The sequence below is a fragment of the Ailuropoda melanoleuca genome, chromosome 13 (assembly GCF_002007445.2).
Source record: "Ailuropoda melanoleuca isolate Jingjing chromosome 13, ASM200744v2, whole genome shotgun sequence".
Taxonomy (NCBI): Eukaryota; Metazoa; Chordata; class Mammalia; order Carnivora; family Ursidae; genus Ailuropoda; species Ailuropoda melanoleuca.
Window position 1 is genome coordinate 43706524 of NC_048230.1, and position 21386 is coordinate 43727909.

Sequence of the window (21386 nt, forward strand, 5' to 3'; positions counted from 1 at the left end):
GGATCACGCCCTGAGCTGAAGGCAGACGCCCAACCGCTGTGCCACCCAGGCGCCCCTGGGTTTTTGCGTTTCATGTCATGTTCACGCCTGTGCTCTTAATCATCTTCGTTGCTTTAGAATCGGGCGCTCCTTACATTTAAGTCCTCTAACCGCTTACTGTTGCTGTGTGTTCACGCTGTTGATGTCCGTGAGTTAAGTTTAGGTCCTGCTCATTCAGCGAATTCCTTCCATTTATCAGTGAGAGTCCAGGCAAGAGCCGGTGGGGGCTCAGCAGGGCCAGCATGGTNGCCCCCCGCACCCCTGGACCTCCCCATTTCAATGAGACAGGTCCCAGAGGAGGTGTGGGGGTGCGGGAGGGCCGGGCCCTCGTGGTGTTCCTTGTTCAGTGTGTCCCAGCCCTTGCACGAGGCTGTGTCCATGTGAACTTTATCTCTTCCACGGTCCAGATGTTTTTTTCTCAGAAGACTTCAGTGTTTCTGAGAAATACTTTGGTTTTCACCGTGGCTGTACCTGTCGCTCGGTGTGGCCGTGCGGCAGGCTTCACTCATTCATCTCATGTGATCTTCACGTGGTTCCCCAGGAATATTTGTTGGGGGGATGCAGTTCCAAAGCCTCTTCCGAAGGAGTCATCATCCCAGGTTTACAGGTGGAGAAGCTCGGGGTCACTTGTCCGGGGTCACTTGTCCAGGGTCACGCAGCTGTTCAACGCTCTCAGTGTAAGGAAGGGGGCGTGTACCCGGGTATTCCCCTGAATCCACGGTGAGTTTGCCCATCTCTTGTCCCACAACAGGCCCGGTACAAGCAGAGCCTCGACCCGACCGTGGACGAAGTGAAGAAGCTGTGCACATCCTTGCGCCGCAATGCCAAGGAGGAGCGGGTCCTCTTCCACTACAACGGCCACGGGGTGCCCAGGCCCACCGTGAACGGGGAGATCTGGGTCTTCAACAAGGTAGGAGCACCGTCGGGGCGTGTGAACCCAGCCCGTCTCTCTTGCTGCCCAACAACCAGTAAGTGTGGGTGGTTGGCCGTGGTCCCGTTTGCCCGCGGCTCCGTGGCTGGTCACTCCGCTTCCACAGACCCAGACGCAGTGAGGCCGGACCGGCACCGTGGGCCAGCCACATGGCGGGGGGCTGTGGGATCATCCCTGTCTCAGCGATGAGGCCTGGGACAGGCACGAAGAGGATGGCCGGGGAGCAACCGTGTGAGGCCGCGGTGGGGTGCCCGCGGTGGGGTGCCACGTGCACTCTTCCCGCCTCAGGCAGGATTTGCCTGGGCTTCTGCCGTGTGGGTCGCACAGTGACCAGGTTCCTCAGTTCAGTTAGAGTTCCTTTGAGAATCAGTGGTTTCCTTCGGAAAGAAAATGGTGCACAGATTCAAAGGAGCTCACACCGGGCCACCTGCACACGCAGCCTCGGCCCTGCCCCCCCCAAGGCCGTGCTGCCGGCATCCTGCAGCTCCCTAACCGAGGACGGTGGGTGAAAGTGAGGGCTCGGGGATACCCTCCTGCCGTCTTTCTGACCGGGAATGGCGAGTTCTGCCCCTACCCTATGGTGTGGGCACGCGGGTCCCTCAGAGCTGCGGCCACGCGCTCTGCACATACACGGTGTGAGAGGTGGTACCTGGAGGTGTGCAGTATTCAGCTCCACGTGACTGCCAGCCAGGTGAGAAAACGCACTTTTGGAGCCCCTGTGCCCCTCCCGTAGTGCAGTCGCCCTCCTCCCCGCCAGGGTCACTGGCACTCGGATTTCGAGTCTGTCACTACCTTGCCTTCCTTTACAGCATCCCCACTTTTGTGTGGCTGTCCAGGCGTGTTGGGGTTTGGGTGATTTTTCTGGTGGACGAGATTGGGATCCTTCTGTGCCTGCTTCTCCCTCTCCGTGTTACTCTCTGAAGAGCCGTCCCTGCCGCTTTGGTGCCAGGTGTGGGGACATCCTAGGACCTGCTCGGCGCCTTCTGTGCAGGCAGACGTCTGAGTGGTTCCCGTTGTTTCCGAAACTGCCCATGTTCCTCCTCAGCACTGTGGTCAGGACTTGATTTTTCTGCACAGTGCGGGGGCTAAGCGGGTCTCCCCTGGGGCTGTGATGCTGACCGCCTTCTGACCCGTTGCCGGCCGTGGAGTTTCCTCTTCTTCAAGTTCGCGCTCCTCTCCACGTTTCACTTGAGTTGGTGTCATCTTCTCATTGATTCGGAAGAATTCTTCGTATTCTGGACAGCAGCCCTTTATCATTTTTATGAATTGCGAGTGTCCTCTCTGAATTTATGGCTTGGATGGTTGGTTTGCTTCTGCTGTCTGAATGGTGTCCCCTCCCGGACGGCAGTTCTTTATTCTCACGTGGTCATCTTGGTCAGTCTTCCTTTATGGTGCGGACATTTTGTATCTTCTTTAAGAAGTCCTTCCTTATCAAGGTCGCAAAAGTATCGCACTGTATGTTCTTACAAAAAGGTCGTATTCTTGTCCATTACGTGTAGGTCTTTAATCTACCTGAAACAGGTTTCGAACATCCCGTGAGGTAGGGCCATACTCTGTTTGTTGTTCCCCCTCCAACGGATAGCTACCTGTTCCATTGCTATTTAATGCCAGCTTGGAACAGAATCCGTTTCCACAGTGTGTGGGCATGTGTCTGACACTCTGTCCTATGGGTCTGCCTCTGTGTCGGGAAACTAAGGAGTGTAGGTTTCCAGTGATTCTTGGTATTTAGGGAAGCAGATTCCCGCCTTTGTTCTCCTTCAGTTCTCCTTGGGTGTTGTTGGCCCTTAGATCTCCCTTAACCTAGTGAATCAACTTGTCAATCAGTTGATTAACGTTGGGGAGACTCAGCACCTTTACAGTGATGAGTCTAGCAAACTATGCTCTCTTTAAGTATCAGTATTTCGTAATTTCACAGAAGTTTGCATCACTTGTTAGATATGTTCCTGGGTGCTTCATATTTCTGGTGTTGTTATAAATGTGTACTATAATATTATATTTTTTTGAGTTTTTACCAAGGTGTATGGAAAGGCAGTTGATTTTTGTACATTTATTTTATGTTTACCAGTTTTGCTCTTCTCCTGCCGTTGCTCATAATTTATCTGTACACACTTCTCTCGTTTAGTGGGCTCTTTGGTAGGTCATAAAACAGCACATTGCTCAAGAAGTGGGACATCGGTGCTGTAGGGCTCATACGCTCTCCCGCCTGTGACGAAACTGTGTTCCCGTAAGCAGTTTTCGTCGGTTCTGTGCGGGCCCAGGATGCAGTCCAGGTTTGCGCACGGCACTTGTCATCATCGTTTTTGGTGTCTGTGAATATAGATCAGTCTCTGCCTTTTTTCCTTTATTGATGTTAACATATTTTTATAATAATTTTTTATTGTATTATGTTAGTCATCATACAGTACAATGTTAACGTTTTTTAAGTGATGTTATCTAATTATCTTTTTGTAGTGAGTTACTGTAGGTACACATCAGTCTTTTTAAAAAATTTTTATTGACGAAAATTAGAGAGTGCAAGCACGTGTGTGTGGCAGGAAGGGGCGGGGCAGAGGGAGCGGGGCTCGATCGCAAGACCATGAGATCATGACCTGAGTCCAAACCAAGAGCCTGGCATGGTAACCGATTGTGCCACACAGCCACCCCTTATTTTTTAAATTTTTATTTAAAGAATTTATTTATTTTTGAGAGAGCGTGAGTGGGGGAAGGGGCAGACGGGGAAGGAGAGGAAGAGGGAAAGAATCCCAGGCAGACTCTGGGCTAAGCATGGACAGAGCCTGACACAGGGCTTGATCTCACGACCTTGGTGAGATCATGACCTGAGCTGAAATCAAGAGTCGGATGCTTAACTGACTAAGCCACCCAGGAGCTCCTACACATCAGTCTTTTAAAAAATTATTATTACTAACAGAGTTTAGATTTTGAGCAGTGTTAGTTTTCTAGAAGCATTGCACCATACATTCCGTCCCTCCCCTGTCCTCGCTGGTGTTGGCGTGGGCGCTCACTGCAGTTCATGATCCGCACTGACCCAGTGTCATTAGCTCCATGTGGACCCTCTCTCGAGCTGCACGCTCTGTGGGTTTTGCCAGATGCATGATGTCCTGCGTCTGCCATTACCGTGTCATACAGGACAGTTTGAGTGCCCTTCATCCCGTCAGCCTCCAAACCAACCCCCCCCCCCAACAGTAGCTGCGGACACTCACTGTTGTACCTTTTCCACAGCACCAGTTAGCTGGGATCATAGTCTGTGGTCTTCTCAGACTGGCTTTTTTCAGCTGGGAGTACGCATTTAAGGTTGTCTCACGTGTTCTTGTGTCTTGATGGCTCCCTCTTTTTACCATGGAGTAACATTTCCCTGCTGGGATGGACCCCTATTGAAGGACAGCTTGGCTGCTTCTGGGGTTTTTTGGCTATTGTGAATGCAGGTTTTTGGGTAGACATAAGGTTTTTACTAATTTGGGTACATACCTAGGAGTGCATTGCTACATCAAATGGTATGTTTAGTTTTCTAAGCAACTGCCAAACTGCCCTCCAAGGGGGCTGCGTCGGTTTGCCTTCCCAGCGTGACGAGACCCCCTGGCCCCCCGTCCTGCTAAGCGCTCGTTGCCGGTGTTTTGGAGTGTAGCTCTTCTAATTACGCGCACAGTGGTGTCTCGTGGTTTTCATTTTCAATTCCTTAATGACATGACGTGGAGTGTTTTTTCATCTGCTTATTGCCATCTGTATACCTTCTTTGGTGGGGTGTCCAAATCTTTACCCACTTTTTTTTTAAGTAGGCTCCAGGCCACGGAGCCCCATGTGCGGCCTAAATCACAACCCCAAGATCAAGACCTGAGCTGAGATCAAGAGTCAGATGCTCAGCCAGCTGAGCCACCCTGATGCCCCTGTTCTGCCCACTTTTAAATAGGGTTGTTTTCTTATTCACTTTTTGGAATTCTTTCTATATTTTGGATACAAGTCCTTTATCAGATGTGTGTTCTGTAAATCCTCCTTCCCTGTCTGTGACTTGCGTTTTCATTCACTCAACAGTGTGCATTGACTTTTTGACGAATCCAGACCAGTTATTCTCTAGAATGTCCCACGTTCTAAGTTAATTTGTTTTTCATAAGCTTGCATCAGACCGGACTGAAAGCAAGACAAGACTTCATGCCAGCTGCAGGGGTGTACTGTAAATACAGGGACAAAGGTTGGACACAACAGCTGTGTCATGCAGGTACGAGGTGTAAGAGAGCGAGGGTGGCCCTGTTACTAATCAGGAAATGAACTCTGAGACACGAGTGTTGCCAGAGGTGAAGAGGAACATTTCACGATGACGCATGGCCGGGTAGCCCACCCTGAATGTGTATATACCTGGTGGGAGAGTTCAACGTGCACAGAGCAAGGGTGCCCAGAGCGCTGGAACCAGAGAGGAAGCAACAAATCCCTATCCTAGCGGGAGTGTTGAAGAACCGTCTGTCCATAATCAGTAGATTAAAACTGAATTACAGATAAAGCTGATAATTAAAAACTTTCTCACAAAAAGAACTCCAGACATAGTATGTTTTTTCTAGTTAGAAAGAGATCAGTTACTACTGTAAAAGATTGGAACAGTGCCATCAGCCGCTCTGCACAGTGAACACGAGTCTCCCCGGCCACGGCAGGAGGCGCACGCCCTCTGGCACGGGCGGGGCATCCCCCCCCAGATGGGCCCCGGGCAGGTCTCTCACACACACACACACACACACACACACACACACACACACGTCCTCTGGCACGGGCGGGGCGTCCCCGAGATGGGCCCCGGGCAGGTCTCTCTCTCACACACACACACGCACACACACACACACGCACACACGTCTCCTTAAGGTCTGGAGGGGCAGCATATAGTCTACATTCTCCGACCACAGAATTTGGAATTGTAGGATATCTGGAAAATCCTCAGATATTTGAAAATTGAATAACACGTGCAAAGAAAGGTATCACAAAGGAAAGTAAAGATAATTCAGACTAAACAATGAGAATACTTAGGACTTGCCAAAATTTGTGGATGCAGTTAATCCAGTGCTTGCTTGGAGAGGTGTACCCTTAAATCTTTATACAGAAAGGCAGAAAGGTTTGAAATTAAAAATCTCAGTTTCTACCTTAAGAAACTAGGAAATGATGGGCCCACTAAGCTCAAAGCAGGTAGAAAGAGAGAGGTGACAGAGCACAAATCAGTGACATAGAGCACAGGCTGTAGAGAGCTGACTGCTAGCATTAGTTTTCTAAGCTGGTGAGTCTCTAGCTGGATGGATCAAGAGGAAAAGACAAGACAGGGTCCACATTTGGAAATGAAAGAGCGGAATCACCACATATCCTGTAGCTGTACGTAGAAAAGAGGAGGACAGAGTAATATTTTATACCAATAAATTTAACAAATTAGATGGGAAATGCCTTAAAACATACAGCTTGCCCAAAGTCACCCAGAGTGAAATAGAAAACCTGAGTAGCCCTGTATCAGAGACTTTGAATTCGTAGTTAAAAGTCTTACAGGTTGACTTGTGGATGAGTGGATATTTTTCTTTAAAAATTATCTTACCAGCAGACTGTTTCCTGATCAGTATATGTAAACTGTTAAATGGAAAAAAGGCATTTGGGAAGTGTTCTTCGTAAAGCATGAGGCATGCAGGTGGTGCTGGAGCTGAGGAGCCAGTGTCCTGAGTCTGTCCTGCACCCTCGACGCCCACACCGGGGACCCTCAGGCGGGTCCCACACCAACGGCAGCAGCAAGGTCTTGGAACTTAGGAGAAATGCAGGTGGTTTGACCCCGCCCACGATGACAGAAACCCACCATGGGAGGGGCCCCAGGTCTGCATTTAACTGCCCCCGACCCCCCCCCCATGCTGATGCCTGTGGGTTTGAGAACTTCTGCTCTATAAATCCGGTTCTCAAATAGGATAAGACATCGGAGAAGGGGCGCCTGGGTAGCGCAGTCGTTAAGCGTCTGCCTTCGGCTCAGGGCGTGATCTCAGCGTTCTGGGATCGAGCCCCACATCGGGCTCCTCCGCTGGGAGCCTGCTTCTTCCCTCTCCCACTCCCCCTGCTGTGTTCCCTCTCTCGCTGGCTGTCTCTCTGTCACATAAATAAATAAAATCTTTAAAAAAAAAAAGACATTGGAGAAATCGGTTAGGGTCTTATCTCCCATCAGGGGAATCATATATTTTTTTTAAATTTTGAAGCTCTTACTAAAAAAAAAAAGTCCCAAGTTTCCAGCACTTCTCCTGAAGAAATAGACTCTCACTGATGGTCTTCCTTCAGCTCTTGCAGACAAACACCAAGTCCTAGAAATCCTCAGAAAAGAAAAGTCAAGTTTACAATAAAATTAACAGCTTTTTTTTTTTTTTTTTGGACCCTGCTGCACTCTCAATATGGATGAAATAAGACTTATAGCAAACGATAAATAGGATCTGGCACAAATGTTGCTCTTTAAAATTACAAGTGTATGCTTTTATGACTTTGCATTTAAAAACCTCTGATCCATCTTTCAACAATATCAGTAATGAACTGTATGGTAAAGAAGAATGAGAACAAGAAGGTCACTATCTGATAGAGAATGCGGTTTTCAAAACCAATAAATTCTATTATTTAATAATATTTATTTAGAATTACTTATGGAGTAAATGGTTATTTAACTATAATAAAGGAAAGGCAGAAGAAGGGTCCACAAAGCCAGTGAGGCTTTAGCCTCGAGGATTTTGAGGGACCGAGCGTTGCTTGTGGCTCCCACTCTGGAGTCATTGATGGCCACACTTGGTCCAGGAGCCCGGCTCTTTGACATCTGACATTTCTGGGCTGTCACCTCCCGCTAGTGGGTGATGTGTTCAGAGAACACCCTTTGGAAAGAAGATGTGTCTTCGGCTACGTGCTCTCCTTGCAGAATGGCCACGTGCAAACCCCTTCGCAGGGCAGGGGACGCGGGGTGACGCACGAGGTTGGACGGAAGCTCGCCGCCCCGGGCGGCTCTCCGGGAAAGCCCTCAGGAGGAGGCTGCGTGACTGTGGCTGAGACTTCTGATGCACACTTGGACGTTTTGGGCCGAAGGTGCACTCAGAGTCGTCTCAGATATGGGGAGGTGCTTCTTCCGAGGTGCACTGCTTCCCCTGGGAGCCAAGGGCTGCTCTCCCCGCCTCCTGTCCTGGCACCGCTGCCCCCGGAGGACAGTCTGATGAAGCAAGGGGACTTTTCTCTTTCATGTTTAATATAACCTGACAGATGAAGTGGATTGTAATGAATAAATTATCTAAAACCCATTTCAGTTTCTTTGTTTGAAACGAAAACATGTCCTTGAGTATGTTTTTCAAGAGAAAGGAGAGATGCTTTGGTGAGGAATCCTGAACGTGGCGCTTTGGCAGGGTAGAAACCAAACCTCTGCCCAGAGGGCCGTGGGGTGTGCGGCGGCCTCCCGCACAGAGGCGCCCTGCCCTCGTCTGGCCCGTGCAGCTGGCTCCCCTGAGGTGACGTGGGAGAAACAGCTGTGCTTTGGACGTTGGTTCTGCTCTCTGCTCCTGCCTCTGCAGGCCCGTGTGCGGGGCTGCGATTCTGGCCTGAAGCCTGGCAGACTGCCCAGGGTCTCTCTGAGATGGGACATGAGAGCTACATGCTCGTGTCCTAATACGAATTCGTGCTCAAAGGTCATTTTCCTCCGTGCGGTTTAATAGAGTTGATTTTGTCCTTCCCAGCGGGTCCAGACTCCCACGCGTCTGCGGCCTCACTCAGCTGAACACGCTCAGCGGTTTGAGATCAGATGGCCTCTCCTCAAAGGCCAGGGTTCTCAGCAGGAGGGGATCCCCTCAGGGCACACTGGCCATGTCCAGAGACCTTCTTGGTCCACAGGTGGGCAGGGGCGCTGCCAAACATCACTGGTGCCCGGGGCGGACGCACCCAGTGTCCGGCCTGAACAGATCGGTGCCAGGCTGGGAGGGTGCAGGGAGGTGCTGGCAAGTGGGCGCAGAGACCCCTAGCCACGTCCCACTCTGCCTGGCGGAGCGCTTGCCGAAGCCTTCCAACTTTTACGGGTGATGTGTGATGCCTCTTTGCTCTAAAATATTAGAAGAATGTAGTACATTATAGTCAACCCTGGAGATGACCCTTTCCTCCTTCCTTTTAGTAGTTTGCGTGCATTTTTGTCTTTTTAGAAAGTACAAGTAATTTCTGTTATAAAAGATTCCAAGAGAACAGAAGTGTTAAAGGAAACGGGTAGCACACCTCTGCCGAAATACACACCTTTACGTCCCCGCCCTCAGTGGTTTGATACTCCTCCCTTCAGTACCATTTCTGTGATGGACGCTTCTGAGTTCCCGTGGTGTGCAGAGCGGAGCCCAGGCGCACATGCCTCACACACAGAGCCTGTACGCTGTCTGTGCGATAGTCTAGGACTCGCACTTTTTAAATCATAACAAGCCTTGGATATCTTTCCTTGTCAACACCTGTCAGTAAGCCCAGTCTTTTTAGGGCCGCATGGTGTTCCATGATGTGGATGTATGGGTGTTCCTTTGCTTAATGGTCCTTCACATTGGAGGTGCGAGGATCCAGGATGGGCTGTGATGGTCCACCAAGGTCGCTGGCACTTGCTGTGGCCTCCTTGGGACGTGGGGCCCTGGCCCCTTCCATCCAGCACTCCCCTTGTCTCCCTCTGCTCTTGTCCTCTGCGTGGTGGGAGATGTCTCACAGGGGAGGGAGAGAGGTGAGCAGGAGGGTGGCACTGATAATTTGGACACACGGCCTCTGGTCATGTCCCATTGGCCAGCGTTTGGCTGCAAGACCAGACTAAGGTGCAGAGGAAGCTGGGAGATGTGCTCAGTGGGAACTCACATCAGTGAAGCAGGGAAGGACAGACAGACTAGATGAGCGCCCCCTCCTGGTGGCATTTAGACGGCTGACAGGATTTCGCCCGCTAGAGTGTCCTGCATCCGTGTACGTACATTTCTGCATGCAGATGCCAGTGTTTCTGTAGGACGGACACCTAGAAGTCAAAGGCATGTACATGAAAATCTGTACATACTACCAAATTGCCTTCTAAAAGCTCTTCCTGGGTCTGGGGGCTCCGTCGGTTGAGTGTCTGTCTGACTCTTGATTTTGGCTCAGGTGATGATCTCAGGGTTGTGAGATCAAGCCCTGCCTTGGGTTCCATGCTCAGCGCTTAGCAGGGAGTCGGCTTGAGATTTTCTCTCTCTCCCTCTGCCCCTCCTCCACACATGTGCACGCGTGCTCTCTCTCTCTCAAAATAGGAAAAAAAAAAAGAAAAATTAAAAAGCTTCCTTATTTACATGCCTACCAAGGATAAACTGGTGCCTTGTTGAACGCATCCTATCCTGTCTCTTCACCGTCTGTATTTCTTTCCACTTCGTGGGATGAAGACAGATGCATAGATGGATGGTTCTCATTGTAATCTGTGTTTCCACGATTCGCTAGAGCGTGAAACTTTTCCTAAGCATCATTCCTGCTGCTTCTGAAGTTGTGTGTTTGTATCCTTTGCCTGTTTTTGTGTTTCTTATTGTTGTTGGTCTGAGCAGAAGCTCATAGACCTACGGACACGCTAAGAATCGTGTGTTGTACCCAGTTTGTTCTTGAATTGCTTGTCATTGATATGTGTTTGGTCAGAATTACGTAATTTTTATGTTATTATATTTTTCTTTAAGACTTCTGAGTTTTGTGAATTTTTTAAGAGGACTTTATTGCACCAAAATAAATAAAAATCTTTTTTTCTGTTTTTATATTTAGTTTTAAAATCTACCCTGATTTTTCTGTATGGAGAATCTCAGCAATGTTGAAGGCTAGTTAGATTTTATAGTGTCATTTACTGAATTGTTCTTCTTCCTTCACTGAGTTAAAATGCCACCTTCATTATAATTATATATGTGGGTCTATTTCTGGATGTTCTCTTCTGTTGATTTGTTTTTCTCGCCCTCCCTAATACCATCCTGTAATTACCATGGATTTATAGTATATTTAGTATCTGGTAGTGCGGGTCCCTACTCATTATTCTTTATTTAAAAATGGGTTTGTGGGGGACTTTTTGTGCTGTTCTTGTGCATTTCTCTTCCGCACTAACTTTAGAATCAGCTTGTCAAGTTGCATTAAAGAAAACTCCTGCTGGTACTCTGGGCGTGCACTGACTCGGTAGACCCCTTTAGCAGCATTGCCATCTGCGGAAGCCTCCGGTGAGCGTGCTCAGGACGGCGTTTCCAAGCGTTCTCGTTCCTAGCAGTGACAACCAGCCAGCCGCAGGATGCAGGCCAGCAAGGCGAAGCAGCCCAGCGTCAGCAGTGGGGTCCCTCTCGGGGTATCGGTGTCCGCTCCCTCACGTGCACAGCTGGCCATCCAGACGTGGCCTCGTTCTGTCTGGGTTGACTTAGACCTTGTGCTTTGCTGTGCGTTTCGAGAAAGACTCGGCCTCGGTCACGGACTTCCCAGCGCTGCTGGGTCCTCTCGTCTCCTGCCCTGTTTCCCCGGCACGTTCACGCAGCCCTCGTGGCAACACCAGAGGCAGCGGTGGTGGCGCAGCTGCGGGAAACACAGCCCCCGTCACTGCACGGGCGCAGCGTTGGGCTCGGCCGGCCTCGCCAGGCACGGTCGGTGTGAGGAGGGGGCGGTGAGGGAGGGCCGCTGCCGACTGTCGCCTCCGAGTGAGGGTCATCGTCATTTCTCTAGTGAGGCCAGAACATCCCGCTCTGCGGTTACCAGTCATCCCTGAGTGTTTGCAAGTGCTGAACAATACAGTGTGTCTAGCAAAACAGTGCACTTAGTGGATTCATGTTAATAAGTTTCTGTTCTGTGGTATGGAAAAATCAGAGCGCCAAATCCACTCGTATCCCTTAAGTGTGATTTCCAAGTCATCTGGAGGATTAAGTGCTTATGGGTGTCTCTGAAATACAAGGTGCAGTGGGGAAAACATGCGAATTGGAGGGCCTAGGCAGCTCCTCAGAGCATCTCCCTGGTAAGTGAGGTGCATGGCACGTTCTAGAAGCTCACACAAATCACAGAGGAAGATGGCGAGCAGGGAAAGGGGCACATGCGTATCCTTTACGTGTGTAACTGGAGGCTGTGGTGTGGTTCCTGGGGGTGGGAGAGGAAGGTAAACGGTGAACAGAGGGAAATCCCACTCTGAGCAGGGGCCCGTGTTCCCAGGAGACAGCCAGCCACTGAGCCCGGCGGCGACTGCCGAGGAGCTCTGGGTCCGGGGATGGGACTGGGGCCGCCGTCCAGCACTCACACATCTGGGTACAGCGGCTCTCGGGCACATGGCGCAGGGCCTAGTCTGCTGTGATTTACCGCGTGTATGAGCAGTGACTCGGCCCTCGGTGCCGCCAGGCCTGGTGTGTTGTCCCTTTCTTGTCGTACAGGGGCTGGTTGGTGGTCCTGTCCAGGGGGTGTGAGTCACACGTGTACTGTGTTTTGTCTTCCAGAACTACACTCAGTACATCCCTCTGTCTATATATGACCTGCAGACGTGGATGGGCAGCCCATCGATATTCGTCTACGACTGCTCCAACGCTGGCTTGATCGTCAAGTCCTTCAAACAGTTTGCCTTGCAGAGGGAGCAGGAGCTGGAGGTGAGGCCCTCGCGCCCCAGGACTGGTGCTGACTGTCCCGTTTCCCCCAGGCTGGGGTGGGGGGCCGACTCCATTGTCTCAGAGCGCTTGGGGTGCCACGGTGGATCTGGTGACAGAGAGCGTCAGAAGCACTCAGCCCGAGCCTTGGGCGCGTTTTTACATCTCATTTTACTCAGTGTCATTTTTAATCTAGACATTAATTAAGTGATAACATTAACAGAGTTGATTTGCGCTCCAGTGGTCTCTGCCTCTGAGATAAATGTTAAAATAAAGCAGACACATCGATTTTAGGAGAAACGGAACCATATCTGGGCACAGCCATCAATTCTGCATCTTTGTTATTTCGCTGTCATGCGTGTGTGCGCGTGTTGTAAACACCCACTAAGCTAAGTTCAGAAACAAACTCAAACATTTGCCATCAGTCACTTCTGTTTGAGGAGCTGAAGGGCCAGTGCCGCGTTATGCTCACGAAGAGACATTTCACTCGGTTGTTTCAGTTAATATTTGATGTTTGAACCAAACAGTGAATTCTGAAGAGAAATTGTAGAGGCATTTTCAATTAAGAGACCTCTGTCCTGTGGTCTGTGCGAGAGCGTGGGAAGAAAATATTCTGCAGCCTCGAGGGGATCATGAATTCCGATGGTGGCAGTGCAGGAAATTCTCAATTCCGGAACAAAAATGGTCCTGAGTACATGTTTCCTCAAGCCTTTTTGGGTCTATTCAATTTTAATGTATTGTTGTGCTTTTCATGTTTCATCAGAGGATGTGGCTGAAACAATCAGCAATAAAATTTGAAATTCTATGTGGTAGAATTTAAAATTAACATGTCATGCAGTTTAATATTTTATGTTTATAAATGAAGTCCCTATGCAGAACGTTGCGTAAGAGTGACTGGTAAATACGGTGCCCTTTATCCTTGGAAATGGAGCCCAGCTCCAACGAGGCATGATTTTTGCATCCTGTAACAAGAGAAGGGGAAGACCACATTTTGTATCATCTGATTATTACCTTGCTTTTAGGCATTTCATCCACGTTTACCCAAGGGACAGGTTATCTAATGAGCACTAAAGCCTCAGAGCACCCAGCGGTGATTTGCCCTTCCTCACATCAAGTAATAAATATTGCAAAAAAGGTTTTTCTTTTTACATTTAAAATATGTAAATGAATGCCAAAGAATGCTGCCTGATTTTTATCCCGGTTCATGAGCTTCAGGGTGGTGAGGGAAAGACAGTATCTCCGCGGATCGCAGCGGGTGGCCGCCGCCTCTCCCCTCGCGCCCCGCAGAAGGCCTGAGCGCCGACTTCCCAGCACACAGTGGGTCTGCACCGTCACCACTTCGTGCTCCCCGCATGTTGCCAAGCCTTCCTCAGCCTCGGAAACTGTTCATTTTGGGGAGCGCAACAAAAAAGATTTCCGTGCATCTTTTTTGGGAAAAAAAGGTTTAACTGACTAATTCCTCATGGGGGAGAGCAAATGAGAAATACATTATCTGAAGTGGCAAATAGATGACAGTGCAAAGTTACACCATATGTTTTATAATTAGCTCTGACTTTTATTTTCCTTCTTTTTTTTAATTACGGTGTAGATAAGTCTTGTGTTTTGCCATCACACTTACTATGATTGGCTATTGTTCAGTTGGTCTCTTGCATAAACAGCGGAAATTAAAATGATAAAATTGGCTCCCAGCTAATATCTTCCTGTTTGTTTTAGTCATTTTGTGGTGTGCTGTACAAACAAGTCCTGTGTAGCCTCTTAGATTTGTTCTTCTATGTAATTCTTACTCACTCTACAGTTGGTCACGTTCTTTGTCAACTTATGATACATTGTAACGGCTTTACTGGGTCAGCAGTGACGCGGGCGCTGAAAGAAGTTGGCAGGTGAGAGGGTCTGTGCCGGCATTTAAAGAGTAGAGGCTGAAAGTGATTGCACGGCGGTCACTTAGCCTGGAGAACCCCCAGGGCATAAACTAGCACAGGCATGGGGGGCGGATGTTTGCAGGGGTGGCTGACGGCTTTCACCTTCTCTGTGGCATCCACCGCCTCCCTGCAGGACCAGGAGGTGCCCCCCACCCCTGCTCTCAGAAGGTGCACCAAAAATTACTGCCCGCAACTAGAACTGCGTTGCGGCCAGGGGCTGGCTGGCTGTGGGCATAGTCACCATGCAGGGCTGTGACTTTCCTGGGATGCCAACCACCTCACTAGCTGCCCTGCTTTGCCATCAGTAACCCTTTAGCGAAAAAAACCCGAGTGCTTTCCGGGGAGGAGTGGCAAGGGTGGTGGCGGGACACCTGGCTCCAGGCACGCAGGTGGGCTGTGGGCTATCTGGTGACAGGTGTTCAGATGACCCCAGTGGTCCAGCCCATGCCACTGCAGGCTGTGGCCGGTGATCCCCCTTCGCCTCTTGCTTCTCTGCACCCTCTCTGGACAGTTTCCTGCCCTCCTTTTAATAAAGGCTGGCCTCATTCACCCCTCTATACCTTATACTTTCTATACAGTAAGCAGTGAGAATTGATAATAGCAAAGGTTTTCAAAACTAATAGTGATAAGAAATGTATAATGTACTAGACATTCTCATTCACACACAAAACAAAAGAGAGTTTCATTTGTAATTTAAGAAGAAATGCTACCACTTCAACTGTTTATAGTAGAGAATGTGAGTTTAATGTCAAAACAAGTACAGCAGAAAACCCCTTTAATTGGGATCCAGCAGCAGCTGGCTGGGGAGAAGAAAGCCATCCTTTATGGACAGAAAGGGTCCAGTGGGGCAGGCTGGTCCCCAGGGGCTTTGGGGGCTGCCATGCTGACCAGAAAGCAGAACGGCTCGTGGAAAAGCTGGGGTGAGAAAGCAGCCTCGAGAGCACTGGGACCGTCACTGCAAGTGGGCGCCGGGAGACAGAGCCGGCGGGGAGGGGAAGGTGGCATCAGGGGAGGTGGAGAGCAGAGCTGGGCTCCCCACGCAGGGGCCGCAGCTGCCGGCACAACTTAGCTGAAGGGTATCGCCTCCCTCACTTGTGCCCCACGTTCTGTTTGCAGAGCATTTTACATTGCATCCCATCGTCCGTCTGTGTAGTAGAAAAAACCTGACCAGCCCCCGAACTCTGCTGGGCTGGGTGCCCGCGCGCTCTCCTTCCTGTGGGCCGTATGGGACACTGTGGCGACCGCCAGCCGCCATTAGTTCCCCGCCTGTAACCTGACGGCTTGGGGAGAAAGAGAAGTGATTTCTCTGCGTGACCAGTTCTGAAACCCTCACGGCTGACAGATTTGGGTGCACGCGCAGGCGAGCAGCGTGTGTTGTAATCACTCAGCTTTTGGGGCGTCACTGCACCTCTGCTCCCTTCGCAGACGCTTCCCGGGGTCTGCACGTGTCCTCAGTGTCCTGCATGCGGCGGGGTGTCAGCGGGTATTTGACAGTTAGGTGTATGTTGTCTTGCGGAATCTCTTCTCCTTGTGCGGTCGGCTGTAATTCAGAGCTGCTGTGTAAACTTGTCAGGGACGCCTTGTTTGAGGTGGGTGTTCAGAAAATATTTACAGGGTCTTCCAAGTAAGTTCACATCTAAATAAGCTACATTTAGTTGTCTTCTTTTGATATTCCGTGATTCATCGAATATGTTTGATCTTTGCTTGACTTCATGAAATGTTAAAAGAAACAAAGAAAAATGATTACTCTAGATTCATGAATATAATATACTATTTGCAGCCATCACAAAACTGGGAGCTTCTCCGAAGGTAAATCTAGAGTTTAATCATTTTATCTAATTTTATCTGTTTTAGAACATGCCAGGAATTGCTCAGTATTGTGGAGCACAGATCCCGGCCAGAGCCCCGGGCTGTGGTTCCAGCCCCTCTGCCCGGCTCGTTTGCTCTCACAGGGGGGTTTCCCTGCTGCCTTCCCAGCCTGGAAGGACACTGAGGTAATGGCCAGACACGCTCTCTTGCAGAGACCCCAGTGGCACAGGGCAGCGGAGCCTCTGGGGCAGCTGTTTCTCCAGCTGCACAAAGTGGGTAAATGTGGGGCCATCCTGGAGGAGGCTGCCAGCCCCCCCATGTCTGCACATGCAGCTCGGAGGCCGGGAAGATGTGATCACTCTCACTGCTCAGGGAAGAAGTGGAAGGTGTGCGGACTGCACAGGAGGAAATGAGGCTGGCCTTTTTTGGAGACAAACCGTCATCTGTGTTGGAATGTCAGGCCTGAGGATCTAAGTGACACTTACTGATCGCTGCCCCCAGTGGCAGGTGTCCCTGGAGCATTCGTTGACATATCGCATATCCTGGGTCATAAAGCAGATCTCGACAAATATGATATACTTGAAATCCCAGAGTATGTTCTTTAACCATAGTAGAATCAACTAGAAGTCCGTGATAGACAACAGAAAAATGTCAGACAAAAATTAACAACACATAAATCATGGGTCAGAAGTTCCTACCTGCCTCAGTCCATTTGGGCTTCATAACAGAACAGCACAGGCTGGGGGGCTCAAGAGTGACAGAAATGCACTTCTCACAGCTCTGGAGGCTGGAGCCCGAGATGAAGGCCTTCTCTGCTGGGGCCCTCTCCCTGTGTCCTCGCACGGTGGCACGGGCTTCTCTGAGATGGGCGTGGGCCCCACTCCTGGTGGCGCCACCCCCCCAGAGCCCACCTCCCAACACCATCACGCTGGGGTGGGGCTCACACTTTCAGGCCACAGCACCATATCAGGAAGCTACAAAAGGAGAACCAGATGGACCCAGAGCGACCAGAAGAAAGACCAGGGTGGCTGTAAGAGCAGAAATCGCTGGGATTGAAAGCAGAGAAAGAAAACCCATGACTCAGAAAGCTGCTTCTCAGGAATGCTCAATAGCATAGACCAGCACACGGGAGGAGGGAAGAATCTGGATTCTGCAGCCATTGAGAGAACAAGAAGGGAATGCTGCGGACACCTTCCTACCTCAGGCATTTGACCACTTCCCACAATGGACCAGTTCCTCCAGAACCACAAATTGCCAAACCCCCAACCAGGATGAAATAGATAATGTGACTAGTTCGATAACCACTAAAGAAGTTGAATCTGTAATTTAAAGGCCCCTGGAAAGGAAGTCTTCAGGCGCAGGCGGCTTCACTGGAGAACCCCACCAAACATCTGGAGAAGCGTCCACACCAGGTGTGCACAAAGCTCGTCCGGAAGATGGAAAGGGAGGGAACTTTGTTAACCCTGGGACACACAGGACAAAAGGAAAAAATAAAACACCACAAACCACTCTCTCTCCCACACTTAGATGCAGAAATCCTCAAGCAAGTAATAGCAGATCAGTTCTAGCGATCTCTAAAAGGAATTATACTCACTGACTGAGGGGGATTATTCTAGCTATCCAAGTCTGGCTTAATAGTTAAAAAATCAATGAATGGGATCCATCCCTCTGACAGAGTAGAGAAGAAAGACCGTATGATCCAGTCAGTTGACGCAAAAAAGCATTTGACAAAATCCAGCACACTTTCATGTTAAGAACAATACCTCTTGGCAAACCAAGGAAAGGGCGGACCTTCTTCAGCTGGATGAAGAGCGTCTCTGAAGAGCCTGTTTGCTGTCCTCATGCTTACGGTAGGAGACTGAGATCGAAACGAGGCAGGGCTGTCCGCACCCCCCCCCCCCCCCCCGTTCTCACTGCACACAGTGCTGGCAGTCCTGGCCGGCACCTGACGGCAGGAGAAGGACATCAGCCCTCACCAGGGAGATGAGATCAAAATCAGCGAGGCACGCTTCATGCGCACCAAGATGGCAAAAATAAAAATGATGGGTGATTCTCAGAGCTGGCAAGATCGTGGCAGACTCAGAGCCCTCACATGCTGGCAGGAATGCAAGGTGGTGTGGCCACTTGGAAAACAGCCTGCCAGTTCCTCACCTGTGAGACTCAGAGCCGCTGTGTGACCCAGTGATTCCACTCCTGGCTTGTACCCAAGAGAATTGAAAACATATGTTCACAGAGAAATGTGCACACACGTGTTCATAGCAGCACTATTCACAAAGCCAAAAAATGGGAATTCTCTTCTTGAAGTGGAGGGCTGCAGAATTCCTCGGTGCCTCCTGTCCTTCCCTTGGTGGCCGGGTAGGAGTCATTGAGGGTGGAATTTGGTTGCAGGTTTGAACCAGGCATCCTCACTGGGTATAGAATGATTCTAGAGCATGCTAGTAACTGCTCAGTTGCTAACAGCAAAGGCTTCACACAGTGCACGGTCCATTCGGGGGCGCTCTCCGGGTGATCCTGACACTCTCGCTGTAAAAGGGCTCTTTTCTGCCCTGTGACGGGCGGCTCTGCGAGTTCCCGGGCATCAGGGAGGCCTTCGTCCAACAAGAGTAAGTCCTGCCCTCCTGGACAGCAGCTCGACCCCAGCCGTGGGTACCACGGGGCTGTTAAGTTGCTACTTAGCATTTGATAGAAACTTATGTAAGTTATTTATGAGAAATTACTGCTGCTTTTAGCTGCTGGTTTTAGTACAGTGTCTGTCACGTGATAGAGGCTGCATCACTTTCTGGAAGGAGCTGGGTCAGCAGTACACGGAGTCCTTTACAGATCTCGGTCTGTCTGCATTTTGCAAGATGTCCACAGTAAAGCAGGCCTTGTTGAGTCAAGTATAGAAGCTGCTAGAACCCGAGTTAGTACCAAGTAGATGTTATTCTCACAGGTGCACCTGTTAAAGGCCCCTGAAGTTATCGGTGCTTTCATCTCTTTATGAAAGAGTGTCTTGTGCATGTGTGTGTCCGTGGGAAAAAGAAGCAGCACGATGTCAGAGTTCGTCGAGGAAATGAGAGATGCAGGCGTGCCCCCGGCAGCCCCAGCTGCAGTGCTTCTGGGATGAGTGCTTCCTGGCCCGCACCCGCTCCGCGTGGCCCACACCAGCTCCGCGTGGCCCCCGCCAGCTCCGCCGTGGCCCCCGCCAGCTCCGCCGTGGCCCCCGCCAGCTCCACGTGGCCCTCACCAGCTCTGCGTGGCCCTCACCAGCTCCGCGTGGCCCTCACCCTGTGTTTGGGTCTCTGGATTCCCCGGGAGAAACCCCCGTGGGTGAAGGTGCATGTTGGGCATGCCCTTCGGGGCGCGTGTTATCTCCCAGCTGGTGCCATTCGTGTCTGTTCTGGGTGGCTTTTCAGAGTTCTCTGAGTCGCTGGTGGTTACCATACATGCAGGCTGTTTCCAAAGAGTTGGTTCGATGAAAAGGTCAATATCTTAGATGAATACAAAACCAAAACAATGTGTGGGAAGTAATCATCCATTAAGATAGATGTTTGTCTTCCTAGGTTAGGGAGCCTGAAAAACAGTGATTCGTTAGTGGAATCCTTCACCTTGAATGTCATTTTTTTAAAAATGTTACCATTGTAATGATCCCTAAAGCACCGCTTTCTTGTGCCTTCTGCGTGTCGGGTGGTGTGGTGGGAGGAAGGGCGTGACGGAGCTCTTCCGCTGAACAGGTGGTGCCCGGTCACTGCAGATGCACCTGCCGCCTTCTCCTGTTTATGCCACAGCCTCGAGGGGCTTGTGGGCTCTCTGTCAATGCCTAATTTTGAATTGGAAAATTTAATTTCTAGTAGGCATTTGGAATAACGACAGTTTTCCATATACCTGTCATTTCCTTCTTCGGCATTCACGGACTACCCCCGTCCCCAGGACTGTAAAGGCTTTGGGCCAAATGCCAATGAGGCCTAGGCTGCAGACCGCGCAGTGTCGCCGCCCATCAGCGCCATGGGAGCACTGCCTGTGGACCAGACAGGGCAGACTTCCGCACGCCTGGGAAACCTCATCAAACGCAGCGAGCTCCACCGTGGTGGCCAACATGCTAACCTCCGGCATGCGAACCGCCCGCCTCTTTACCTCCCTGCGGGGCCGGTGCACAGCACAGGGGTGCTCCAGTCCCAGGGGGCGTGAGATTTCAGACACTCGGTGAAGACGCAAGGGTGTAAGAGCCGCAGTGTCCGTGCTTGTGGCCGGAGGGCCTGCTCTTCTGTTCTCAGCTCCATCAGAGAGGAAGCTTAACATGGAAGCAAATCATAAACCAGAAAGCTCAAACCAGGGAACCTCCAGGATTCTTGCTGTGAACATAGACCTCTCTCTGAAAAGGAAGCTAAGAATGTGAAATCGACTTCGTACCTGATGGCTGTGTCTCCGCCCTGAAGTCCAGCCCTGTTTGTGCTTCTCCATGTGCTCACTGGCACTCTTGCAAGCCTGCGGCCTGCCAGGGATTCCCACCAGGCTCCACCGAGGTTTGCCAGGCCTGCCCGAGCCTGGTAGCCCAGTTCTGGGGCTAGGGAGGGGGCACTTGCACCCAGTGCCAGGGCCCAGAGTGTTCTCCCATCCCTGCCCCGGCCCTCTGACACACCTGCCAGCCTCCCAGTGTTGCTGTGTGACTTGGGCCTGACGGGCCACAGACCGACCTGGTATGGAAGATCTCTGGTCCGGATGACTCAGGAGTTCGTTCATTGTACCCACGTCCTTCTGGGTGGGGCCGTCACAGCAGCCCTGGGAGCCAGTCTCCTGTGGGGAGCAGGTGCCCTACTGGCTGTCTGAGCTGAGAGCGGGACTCGAGGAGAGGGTTTCAGGTGTGACTCTGCTGTCTCTTTCCTCTCTGCTTGATTATTTATTTATTATGAGAGTGGGGGCAGGAGGGCCAAAATCTTTTTTTTTTAATTTAATTTTTTGAAAGATTTTATTTATTTATTTGACAGAGAGAGCACAAGTAGGCAGAGAGGCAGAGAGAAGGAGAGGGAGAAGCAGGCTCCCCGCTGATCAGGGAGCCCAGTGTGGGGCTCGATCCCAGGACCCTGGGATCATGACCTGAGCCGAAGGAGCCACCCAGGTGCCCCCAGCAGAGAGAATCCTAAGCAG

At 50.6% G+C, this 21386-nt stretch overlaps 1 protein-coding gene across 4 annotated transcripts in view; it reads left to right on the forward strand.

Moving 5' to 3' along the window:
• The window catches only part of RPTOR (regulatory associated protein of MTOR complex 1), a 335634-nt gene that overhangs the window by 135568 nt on the left and 178680 nt on the right, over positions 1–21386 (forward strand). For 3 of the 4 annotated variants that reach the window (XM_002921791.4, XM_019802367.2, XM_011228183.3), the window contains 2 exons: positions 791–949; positions 12391–12537. In XM_002921791.4, the coding sequence (XP_002921837.1) occupies positions 791–949; positions 12391–12537 (306 nt within the window). The remainder of the gene's footprint in view (positions 1–790; positions 950–12390; positions 12538–21386) is intronic. The other variant, XM_034640603.1, reaches the window with a different exon arrangement.